The sequence below is a fragment of the Dendroctonus ponderosae genome, unplaced genomic scaffold (genome assembly GCF_020466585.1).
Source record: "Dendroctonus ponderosae isolate FM_Combo_2020 unplaced genomic scaffold, Dpon_F_20191213v2 Dpon_F_20191213_12, whole genome shotgun sequence".
Classification (NCBI taxonomy): Eukaryota; Metazoa; Arthropoda; class Insecta; order Coleoptera; family Curculionidae; genus Dendroctonus; species Dendroctonus ponderosae.
Genome location: NW_026017316.1, coordinates 739,398 through 751,869, shown reverse-complemented (window position 1 = coordinate 751,869; position 12,472 = coordinate 739,398). Strand labels below are relative to the sequence as shown.

The 12,472-nt window shown below is 40.6% G+C and overlaps 2 protein-coding genes across 2 annotated transcripts in view; both read left to right on the top strand.

Moving 5' to 3' along the window:
- LOC109546313 (transmembrane ascorbate-dependent reductase CYB561) overlaps positions 1 to 6,838 on the top strand; it is a gene marked incomplete at its 5' end in the record, with an annotated part of 11,222 nt that extends 4,384 nt beyond the window's left edge. The window contains 1 exon segment of the mRNA XM_048662882.1: positions 2,581 to 6,838. Within this exon segment, the coding sequence (XP_048518839.1) occupies positions 2,581 to 2,731 (151 nt within the window).
- A 4,142-nt stretch (positions 6,839 to 10,980) lies between these two features.
- The window catches only part of LOC109539327 (serine/threonine-protein kinase PITSLRE), a gene marked incomplete in the record, with an annotated part of 43,946 nt that continues 42,454 nt past the window's right edge, over positions 10,981 to 12,472 (top strand). The window contains 2 exon segments of the mRNA XM_048663037.1: positions 10,981 to 11,181; positions 11,244 to 11,411. Of these exon segments, the coding sequence (XP_048518994.1) occupies positions 11,078 to 11,181; positions 11,244 to 11,411 (272 nt within the window).

Below are 12,472 nucleotides of genomic sequence, written 5' to 3'. Positions count from 1 at the left end.
TGCGGTAAGCGGTGCGGTAAGCGGTGCGGCTTTTTTTTAAGGAAAGTTGAGTGTAGTTTGTTTCAAACCCCCGGAAAACATGTCATTTGGGCAGTTTTTAAGGTGATTTCTGGCTGCGTTTTTCCTTGCGTTTTTTTCAGCGCTCGAGTTTTACAATGTTTCCACTTTTTGCGGTCCAATTCTCGAAAAAACTTGCGAGTTCAAATGAAATTTGGTGCAAATTCTGCAAAAATTGCTGAAAATATTACGAATTTTGGTGCGTTTCAGCGTGCGGTAAGCGATCCAACAAGCGATTTAGAAGCGTTTTGGCGTGCGGTATGGTTTTTTTAAGAAATGTTGAGTTTATTTCGCTTGAAACTGTTAAAAACAGCGGGAAAACACGTCAATTGGCCAGTTTTTAGGGCAATTTCCAGTTGTATTTTTTCTTGCGTTTTTTTCACAGCTCAAGTTTTGCTATTTTTTGCTCTTTGCGATCGATTTCTCAAAAAAACTTACGAGTTCAAAGGAAATTTGGTCCATTTCACCGTCCGGTAAGAAACGCGGTAAGCGATTTAACAGCCTTAACTGAAGCGGTCGGATTTCCTTAACAAATGTTGAATTTATTTTGCTTAACACTGTCAAAACCGGCGGGAAAACACCGCAATTTTCCAATTTGACGGTCAATTCACGTTGAGTTTTTTTGCGCTATTTTCAATGCACGATGTTTGCAAAGCAAATTTTTTCCTTCAATTCAAATTCCACAAAAAATATATGTAATTGTACGAAACTCTGCGCTGCGTTTAACCATGCGGTAAGCAATTCGGCATGCGATTTAGGAGCGTTTACGCCTGCGGTACAAATGTGGTTTAAGAATACAACAAATTCTTCTGAATATTCAATACTTATTGAAAAAATCAACAAAGAAACTCAATTTTGAAACGTATACAACTGAGAAAACCGCACGGTTAGAAGTGGAAGAAAACGCAAACTTTAGATGCGATTGACTCCTCTCTTGGCGTTTCTTTCTGATTTCAGGTCAAGTTTGCACGCGTTTTCACTCGAAAATAAAAACGTTTTGCTGATGCGTTAGGCTGTGCGGTGAGCTTGCGGTAATAAAATGATTCCCTGCAATCCTACTAATTCCAACCTCAAATTTTTGCGTTGTTTGCTGTTTGATGCGTTTTAATACGTTCTAAACAAAGCGTCTGAAAAAAAAAATTTACCGTGTGAAAACGCAAAAACTGCGCGGTTTGTTAAAAAAAACGCACTACATGCAGTAAACCTGCGATTTTACGGTTTTTCTCGTCGCATATGGCCGTTTCCACTTGAGAAACAAAGTTTACAATTCTCGGAAAAGTCTCAAGAACCGTGCGGTATCGACGCGGTTAAACATTTTTTCCAAATCAAGCTTTAGCTCATGTAAACAACGTTAAAACACTTTCCTGTCCAGGAAAAAAATAATACGTTTTCCTGTGCGGTGAGCGGGCGGTTTATAAAAACGCTCTTCAATAATCCACAAAAAAATTGCCAAAACGTTGCCACAACGGGTTTTCGGTACCAAAAAAATTCTGCAATGGTTTGGCCATGCGGTAAACGGTGCGTTGAAAGTTCACAAACATTTTTTTCATAATTCTCCCTTTGCTTCCTCTTGTTTTCCTGCGATGGAGCTGATATGAAAGTTCGAAAAATCGAGCGATTGTTGCAATTTTTTTAAACCTAATTCCATCGAAATCTCCAAAAAAATATTTCCTGCGTTATTTTTGTTGCACCAATTTTAAGCACATTTCTGCCCCTTTCAACCAACTTCTGCAAAAAACCAAGCAAGGAAATACGAAAATTGGTGCGTTTCACCGTGCGGTAGGCGATTTAGAAGCATTCCATTTGTTTATTAAGTCATTTATGCTAAAAATTCAGTCATTTTTGCTTGCGGCTGTCGGTGCGGTAAACACGCCAGCAAAAATTCACCTTTTGAGCTCGATGGTCGCCTGCGTTATTTCTACCACAGCATCGCAATCGATTTCTGTAGCCAAAAACTCGCCAAATTTCTAAATTCAGTCGACAAAATCCAGAAGAAACCGAAAAAAGGAAAATAACTGGCAGCAGCTTGCGGTGAGGTTGCGATTTCAGTGCGGTAATCGGTGCGATATGGATATAAATGCGCGAAATTTACTTTGGCAAACTTACCTTTCCGGGCAGTCAAAAATCGCCAACCACCGCACGCTTACCGCGCGGTTTTTCTTCGGCAACTTCCAGGAAAAGGACTCCAAGTGGGCTCCAAACAACTGCACAGGCTCCAGAGCTGAAACCAAAAAAAAAAAAAATTATACAGAGTGTCCCAGAAAAACCGCGCCAATAAATTCCCTCGCACAGTGAAACCCGTTGATCGTCCATGACGTGCGACTTTCACTTTTCGCTCACCGCATGCGGAACGTGAATGTCATGGTCACGACCATGAAGCATGATGATTAACTGAGTCGAAGCATGTCAAAGCATCGTTCATTTGAGGCGAGAAAACGCAATAAAATTCATCCCCGAACTTTTTGTATGCGTTTTTTGTATGCGGTTTTTTATCATTTTGTTTTGTCCTTTTGTGTCGTCCAGGTCACATTATCAGCACTTTAACGAAGAGGGGATGGTGATAAACACGATTGGTGTCAGTTTGATCGCATTGGCCATCCTGGTGGGGTACATTCTGCAAAGGGACGATTTCCGATATCGAGCTCACATTCTGATCCGATCCGGCGACTTGTAGAAGCGCCAGCGGTTCACATTCAAAGTGTTCAAATGTTGTGCGCAGCTCAGGCCGCGCCACTCGGACACTCTCAACTTGTTTTGCGCTCTCAGTCCCACTCACTGGCGCGGTCTGGGCTGTTGCGATGTTGCCAAAGTTGTTGGGCCCCAACGCCAGCGGCAGCGGGCGAATTTTGCAAAAATATCCCCAGTTGTCTTTAAATCGGTTAAAGATAATGCGTGATTTAAAGATAACTCGGCTGCATCCACAGCTGGACCAAATTGCAACTTGTCCAAAAAGTATCTCTAATTTTTATCTTTAAATCTCCATTCAATCTGATTCAATAGGTGATTTAAAGATAACAGTTTTAGTTTGGGAACGTTCAGATCTAGCATTTCCCAGGACAAGCAAAAGAAACAATCTTTAAATCGGCGTAAAAACCTGCTTGCAACAGTTGATCGAATGTCAATTATCTTTAAACTGTCTTTGGTTTAGAGCCAACACCCGTGTGGTTGTCTTTTGACTGATTTTTGTTTGTGTCAAGTTTAGAGATAATTACAATAAAAATTCAAAGATAATTGAAAATTCGCTATTGAAGCTCAGTTGGGCTCAAACCTCAGTTTGGACTCGACTGTCTGAGAAAATCTCTAAGTATCTTTAAATCTCCGCCACCGTCACAAATCCGCTTGGGTTTTGAATTAAATATTCTCAATCAATATTCAGAAATCCAAAGTTAAATTAGAGAAAAGTTCATGGCTAATCAACGCAAACTCATCAATCGAACTGTCTTTAATTTATCTTTCAATTTGAATTTTTAAGGCTAAAAGCAGTCAAAACTGCAACAAGTTCATATCTAAAATTCGGTCTATAGCGAAATATTTTTGAATTATTTCCACTGAAGCAGGTTTAGAGATAATTTTAAATCGCAAACCAACGGAAATTTAAAGATAATTTCCGATGCAAAATTGATTAACTGACTGAAGTGGTCTTCTGCATTCAGCTGCACAATTAATCAAACCGTCAGCAAATTATCTTTAGTTCGGCCATATTTTGGGGCTTAAAACAAAAACTTGCTGTAAATTTATCTCTAAATTTTTCGCGAGGCGATTTCAACTAAAGCAGCTTTCAATCGTCCCCGATTGAACTGACAAATGAACAATCAACTTTAATTATCTCTTTTTTATCTTTAAATCATCCTCCATTTGAAGTTGCACGCCTTAAAATTGACCCTGAAATTTCTTCAAAACGCCAGTGGTTTTTAAGATGCTGATTTTTTCATTTTAATCTGCAATTATCTTTCAACTTGCCCAGGTTTAAAGATGGCCCAACCAAACACCAAAAAACGGTTTAAATATAATCAAAATCTGCTTCAAATTGACCCTTGAGATTCTTTCGATTTGCTTAATTTTTTTTTAATATGCAATTATCTTTAAACCTGCGCAAATTGACCAAAAAATAATTTACAGATAATTAAAATTGCGGGATTTATTGACTTTTTTAATGCATCCGTTGAATTCAATTAGTCAACCACCACTCAGTTAATTAAAATTTATCTCTAATTCAACTTATCTTTAAAATTTTAAGCAGTCATTGTCTTAAGCTAACCCAAAAACTGCTTTCGCTGCAATTCATCTTCGATTGGTCTATTAAGGTGCTTCCAAATGCCAGTGGCGTTTGATCTACTGTATCCAGGGCTGATTTAAAGATAACCCAATGAAACGACTAAAAATCGATTTAAAGATAGTTAAAATTCCGGGATTTATTGACTTTTTGAATGCATCCGTTGAGCTGAATTGCTCAACGACTAATGAATTAACACTCAATTAATTCTAAAAGTATCTCTAATTCAAATTATCTTTACGCTTTTAAGCAGTCAAGTTGCCTTAAACTGAATCCGAAATTTTTTTCGCTGCGAATGATTTTCGCTTTGCTCTAACTGAGGCAAAGAACAGATTCAGCAACCAAACGGCAATTTAAAGATAACTTTTCAAACTCAAACAATTTCCAATTTGTCTTTAAATCCACTTTAATATGGGGCTGAAAGGAGTGAAGAAGTTTTAAAATTATCTCCAAACTTACTTGTATGGTGAATTTTTCCGAGTTAATGCCCCTGAGGCTGGTTTAAAGACACTTTTGTCAAACGCCGGTTTAGAGATAAGCTTACATCGATTTTTTAAAATTGCTCTTTGGCATCTTGCGCAATTCGCACACATCTAACTCATTCCAGGTATCTTTAAATCAGCTTTGATTGAATAAAGTTGAATTAAAGATAACTTCGATCAAAAAATCAACTCAGATAACAATATGTTAGCAACTTTGAAACACAGATCCTTTCTGTTGAGATTCAGTAATCAAAAGGCGATTTAAAGATAAAAATGTTAATTTTAAAGATGTACCGAAAACCCTCGTTGATTCCTCACTACAAGCAAAAAAACTATCTTTAAGTCGGCTCTAATACCTTCATGCTACAGTTGATCGAATGTCAATTATCTTTAAACTGTCTTTGGTTTAGACTTAAACCCGTCTGATTGTCTCTTGACTGATTTGATCTGTGTCGAGTTTAGAGATAATTACAACAAAAATTTAAAGATAATCAAATTTTCGCTATTCATCAGTCGGCTTCAAATCTCAGTTTGAACTCGATTTATCTTTAAATCTCCTCAACCATTCCAATTCAGCTGAGTTTTGAATTAAAGATAGTCAGTCAAAACTCAGCAATCCAAAGTTAAATTGAATAAAAGTTCATGGCTAATGAACACAAACTCCTCCAAACTCATTAATCGAACTGTCTTTAATTTGTCTTTAAATTTGCAATTTTAAGGCTACAAGCAGTCAAAACCGCAAAAAGTTTATATGTAAAATTATGTCTATTGCAAAAGATTTTTCAATTATTTCCACTGCGCCAGTGATTTTCGATCGACTGCATCCAGGGATCGTTTAAAGATAACCCAAAGAAACCATCAAAAAGTGATTTAAAGATAATAAAAACTTCGGATTTATTGACTTTTTAAAAACATCCGTTGAGTTCAATTGGTCAACTGCTGACTAATTAACACTGCATGAATTCTAAAAGTATCTCTAATTCGACTTATCTTTACACTTTTAAGCAGTCAAGTTGCCTTAAACTGAATCAAAAAATTGTTGCTCAAACTAAGGCAGATTTAGAGATGAACAGATTCATTTAAAGATCATTTCTCGGACACAAATAATTTCCAATTTATCTTTAAATCGACTTCAATATGCTTATCTTTAAATCGACTTTAAAAATACTTTTGTCACACGACAGTTTAGAGATGAGAATGGCTTGAAAGCACAGGGATTTTTTAAATTGCTCTTTGACTTCACTCGCGCAGTTCGCACGTAACTCATTCATTCTAGGTATCTTTAAATCAACTGAACAAATTAACGAATAAAGTTGAATTAAAGATAATTTCGATCAAAAAATCATCTCAACCTGAAAGTCAATTAATGTACGTAAAAATCATTATATTAAAAGTACAAATTATCTTTAAATTTATTTTAATTTCTACATTTGACTAAAACCAAGGCGGGATTTAAAGATAATGGGGTCTATTGATGATTTATGCGCTTCTGGGCTTCCAACTCAGTAACATCTTGTGTCAATTTGCTTCCTGAATGAAACTCTTCCCAATTTAAAGATACTTTAGTTATCTTTAAATCCCCTTTGAATGCCTAAACTGGTACTAAAAACAGCGCGATTCGCTGATATAAAGACCCCAAAGTCAAATGGATGCAGTTTCAACTAGAGTTGGAAGTTGATTTTTAACTGTAAATCCCCATCAAACAATTATCTCTAAATCACATCTTTAATTCCTGGCGATTTAGTTGTTTTTTTGTGCAAAATTGGCCCCTTGGACTTCGAAGCAACGCATTTCAACTAGTCCTAAGCGAAATCGAATATTGTGTTTTCCCATTTTATTTTAGTGTTATTTTTTTAGGTTAAACAGTGTTTATAGATTTATTTTTGTATACAGTTTTATTGTTTAGTTGTTTTTGTGTTCGGCGTTTACTGTAGTTTAGTGGTTTGTTGGCCCGCATTTAGGCGGCCACAGATTCGGCGCCTCCAGCGCCCCCCTGTGGCTTTGGCTCAATAAAACGTCAATTTAGGTTATGTTTTTGAATGTTGCCCGCAAAACTTCCAAACTTGCAGGTTAGTATTTGGTCGCTCCGGCAACTGATTAGACCTTTTTCTTATCAGCATAGCTTGGCATGATGCGCAGCATTTTCCTTTCGCTTGCACTTTGACAGTTAACCGCTTTGACAGTTGTAAATAATCCTGCCGCCTAACACTTAACCTCACTTTCAGGGACGCATACCCGGAATGGCGAGAGGAGGGGATCGTGATAAACGCTTTGGGCATTTCCTTCATTGCGCTCGCCATCCTGGTTTCGTTTGCCGTGCGCAGCAATAACCTCAAATCCGACTTCAAGGTAGAGCGACGTTTTGTCACCGTCGCACCGAACAGAAACAGGAATTTTTCGTTTTTTAGGTTACGGTGGTGGAGCGCATGTAGGACGAGGCGCCCCCGTGCGCCAAAGCCTCGAACCCGACCACCACCATCGTCGACCTGGACGAATCGGGCCGATTTTGAACGATCGCCGTGGGCCTTGAATGCGTCACTCGGTTTTAAGAGCCGAGCACGTCAGCCGCACCTGCGCAGACCAATCATGGACGCCCCCCCCCCATCAACCCCACCTTTTTGTACATTTCAACTAATCATCTTTAATCAAACAAACAAAAAGCTATCAATAATCTTAGGTTAGAATGGCCGGCTGTCAAATGTCTGACAGTTCTGTCACTGTATGAAAGGTTATGCGATTGAGGAATGTGAGGTTATGTAGCCGATGGCTCATTACAGATTTATAGATATCCACACTTATATATGCACATAGATATAGAGTCATATGCGATAGACTTTAGGCGGTTTGCGTACATTTGTGAGGTTATGTTGTAGACTTGCCTTTGTGAATGTACGATTTACGCACTCATGGATCATCTATATGAACCTTTAGTGGATTAGGGCTAGTTGTTGTGCATGTAGTACATTTCCAGTGCAGAGAAATGTACAAAATGTCTAGTTGTACTAAAAATCCGCAGCGGTTTTTTTAGGTAGCGAAATTCGTTAATTTTAGGAAAATCAATGTTTATTCATATGCGAGTGCCGAATAAAAAGTTCATTTGTTGTCATTAAACTTGGCTCACCCAGTATGTACTGCACCCGATTACCCCCATTGCAGTTGGCATAAATGCGCAAGAGCAAGCGAGACGGTCAGTGACTGACAGTGTATTGGAAAGAGACGCCAAGCCTTGCACGCCGCAAGCAGTTGTCTCCTCTCTTTCTACTCCATTGTGCGAACGCGCGTGCTCCTTGTTCCACGCATTTGGAAGTTCCTTGGACACTTTTTGACAGTTTTCGGTGGAGTTTCATCCGCCCGACTAGTTTTGCTTGGGAGTTTTCAAAGCAAAATCACTCACCACCGGTTTTCATGAAAACCATCCGGAATTTTTTTTGGGAGTTGAGTGCAGTTCTGCCATCAAACTCCCAAAAGTTCCCTAATCCAAGGAAAAATATCGCAAATTTGTTTGGGAGTTTGTTTTCATTGGCACATTTTGGGAGTTGCGATTGAAATTCACTCACTAAACTCCCAAAGCTTTCCACGGCCTGCTGGTTTGGTTCGGAAGTTGCAAAGTTTTTTTCAAAACCCTTATAAATTGGTTTTCAAACAAGTTTTCGTTCACCACTGGTTTAACGGGAGTTGCGTTCAAAGTTCTGCTATCCAACTCCAAAATTTTTCCAAATCCCGGTGGTTTAATTTGGAAGTTGCACAATTTCAAATACATTGGCGGAGTTTCAGTTCATCCACTTATAGCGTTTGGGAGTTGTCGACTTTTTTAAGCAAACTGACTCGAATTATTTGGAAAAACCTTAAAATTTAGTTTGGGAGTTTGCTTCAAAATACGTTTTTTGGGGAGTTGCGATTGAAATTCACTCACTAAACTCCCAAAGCTTTCCACGGCCTGCTGGTTTGGTTCGGAAGTTGCAAAGTTTTTTTCAAAACTCTCCTTATAAATTAACTCAAATGGAAGTTTCCTGGGAGTTGAAAAAGTTCAAAGATCAAGCGTTGTCTCTTTCCATTCCATTGCTCTATCGAGACGTCCTTTGTTCCACTTCAGCGTATCAGGTAGGAGTTGGAAACTTTCAAAACTAAGTTAAATGCGAGTTTTGCATTTGGAAGTTTGGAGGTTTCAAAATGTCTTAAACCAATTTGAGCAAATCAATAAAAATGGGGCAATTTTTGCTGGTTATTCGAGGAGTTTTGTCCGCACATTGGCGGAGTTTTCAACTCCCAACTAGTTTTTTTTTGAAGTTTTCGATCACCACTGGTTTATCGGGAGTTGCGTTCAAAGTTCTGCTATCGACCTCCAAAAATTTCCCACATCCCGGTGGTTTAATTTGGAAGTTGCACAATTTCAAATACATTGGCGGAGTTTCAGTTCATCCACTTATAGCGTTTGGGAGTTGCCGACTTTTTTAAGCAAACTGACTCGAATTATTTGGAAAAACCTTGAAAACTCCCAAAGTTTTCCACGACCTGTTGGTTCGGTTTGCAAGTTGCAATGTTTTTTTCAAAGACCCCGGGAGTTCAACGACGTTCGCTCTTTGTTCCACGCATGGATTTTGCTGTGAATAATTAAATCGATGTGGTGAAGTTTAGGAGTTGTGAACTCTCAAAACTGCGTGAAATTGCGGTTTTGCATTCGGGAGTTCGGAAGTTTCTTAAGTGGTATCCGAGCAATCCGTTGAAAACGGGGCGCAATTTGGGAGTTGCCGATGTTTTAAACCACCGTTTGTAAGCAACAAACTGCAAAGTGGTAGAGAGTTGGACTAACAAAGTTTGGCGATCGAACTCCAAAMRTTTCCCAAAGTTACTTGGTCCAGTTTAGAAGAAGAATTTTTTCAAAAAACTTATCGGGGAGTTCAAAATTCATGTCATGCKCTCATTMTATTCCATTGTTTTATGGCACTGWTCCTTGTTCSACTCATGCGTTTTRTTGTGATAAAGTTAATTYYGGAGTTTYAAACGGCACATTTTGCAATTGGRAGCTTGGAAGTTTCTTGAACRAACTTGAGTAATTCAACGCAAACTTTAAGCAATCACTTACAAACTGGTTTGGTGTTTGATTTAATCGATATTTTTCGGAGAGTTGAGCTTGAAGTTCTGAAGAACTGCCGGTTATTTACTTTGGAAGTTGCTGTTCGTTTTAAGCAAAATGACACAAATTTCTAGGAAAACAAAAGAAAACTCCCAAAGTTTCTGAAATCCATGCKGTTTCGTTTGGAAGTTGCAAAGCTTCAAACAGGGTACAGCGGATAAGTTCTAGTGAAACTTTCCCGGGAGTTGRAACATTCAAGTGCKCTCTCTTTCTCTTCCATTGTTCGRTCGCGCCTCTCTTTGTCCCACTCGTGCGTTGCAAACTGTCAAAACTGAGTTCAACCGCGACTTTYGTATTTCGAAGTTTGAAAGTTTCTTATACCGATTTGAGCACTTCCATGGAAATGAGGCAGTTTTTCCTGTTTTTAGTGGAGTTTTGCGTGCACATTGGGGAAGCTGTCGAGTTTTTTAGACGGGAATTCGACTCATTTGTACCCTTTTTGGGAGCTCAGTTGGAGCTTTGGCCATCGAACTCACCAACTGCCAAAGTTTCCCAAATTCAGGTGGTTTTGGTTGAAGGGGAAACTCTCGCSAGMGTCCAAAATGGYTTCAACTTCTCGTGTTCTCTCTTTCTATTCCATTGCTCCGTYGCGCCTCGYCTTGTTCCTCTCAAGCCCTTTGTTTTTGAAATGCCCGTTAGTGTAGGAGCTGGGAACTTGCCWAACCTGTTTCYACGAGCCAAAGTTTCCTTTGGAAACCTCCGAAGGGTGCAGTTGCGGCCCAGACGCGCTTAGGTGGCAGTGGGGAAGTTTCAAAAGTTTCCAACTCTGCCCCTCAAACCGCTTAACCCAAAGTGAAAACTGCAAGTCTTTTTTTGAACTCACCTGAAGACAAGTTTCTAGCGGAAAAGCCCTCCTCAACAGGGCCTAGAATGGAATATTCTCGCCAAGAAGCCGCAGGAACGCACTTGACACCTCAAAAAACTTGACACTGAGGCGAAGTAACCAGGGCAACACCGCCAGTCAACTGTCAAAAAGCCCCCAGGCGTGCCAACTTTCAGTTAGGGACGTTGGCGCCACTGCGCGATCGCTGTCGACGCCCGTCAATTGTCCGCCGCCATTTTGTCGAATTTCTAACCTGCAGTTCGTCGCTGTTGTTTATTGATAGATTTCTGAGCGCAAATCGGTCGATAATGTCGGGCAGTGGATCAGAAGATGATCAGAGCGAGGATGGGGAGTTGCGTCAGAGCCCTCGGAGCGGCCCCAACTCCAAAACCGACCAAATGGACTATCAGAGGTAAGCCAAGGGAGCGTGGCCCCTTTTGAGGGGCTCGAGTGACGTGAGCGGAGGGTTTTCAGTGAGGAGGATGTAGGCGATATGGATTCGCTGGACATCAAGCCGCCGCAGGCCAAAGTGCAGGAGCACCGGGCGAAAAAACGGGACCCCGAACGGGGCCACAAGCGCATGGAGGAGCGAGGCGAACGGCGCCGGGACGAGCGCCATAAACATCGTGAAAAACACCACAGGTGAGTGTTTTGCGTTTTGTTCGAGCTATTTGCTGCCAAGCGACAGTKTATGGGGCAGTTTTGCCCAGGTTTTCGGGTGGCAAGCTGGGACGCAGCCGTGTGGGAATCGGGGCTCCAACGGCCCCCGGGGGGTCTGGAATTATTTGAATTAGAGTCTGTTGGGTGCGACGCCAGTCATGCCGCTGGATGTTGCAAAGTTGGGCTCACCGAGCCCAACCAGGGGCCCGAAGACGCTGCCATTCTGGAACGCAGTGGCTGGCCTCAACTGTGCCCTCCTGCAGCYTTTTCTATCTGAATCCAGCACCGACCATAGAGGCCGGATGTTTTATCAAGACTCTTTTTCGRAAAAACTTGGCYTTGTTTGCCTGYAATCAAGTAAAACGTGGAATTTTTGCCGGTATCYCCTTAGAGGTTGGAATTCCCGATGAAGCSCCGATGCGACAGCGAAGCCCTATCGATGGGCAACCGAAAAGGTTCYAARGGTTAGTTGGRTATTTGCCCCTGTTTCCGAGATACAGCGGGTTGAAGTTCGGCAGGGTCTAAACTTGGGGCAGTTTTCGCTTCTATTTTTTTAAGGCTGGGGATTTCGAATGGGGCCCCCAATGGCCAAACGTAGGGATCGGTTCGAGCTGTTCATCGGCGCCTGCCATTTGGCTGTGTGGGCTCTCGTTTTGGGGAAATCGACGGTTTTGTCCAAATTGGCGCATTCGCCATTCAGTCCAGTCAGCCGCAGCTTAGGGGGTTTTGGCCACTTTTTCAGGTTGATTTTTGGTTTGTTTTGTTGATTTTTGGACGATGATTGCCCAACAGTGTTGGGGCTCTTTTGGAATTGAAACCGGCGGACTTTTTCGCTGGAAAAGAGTTTTTGGAAATTTGCAATAGTTTTTCAAAAAAACGCAAAATTGTGTTTTTAGGTTAGTTTTGCCTCTTAAAATGTCAAAAAATTAATAGAAAGAGTTTTGAAAGGTTTCAAAATTTTGACAGAAAGTTTTCGTCTTATTTGCTCCTACTAGAAGTAGTGGATGCTGGCGCAAATGAGGACGAATTGAAGGATTTTTGCG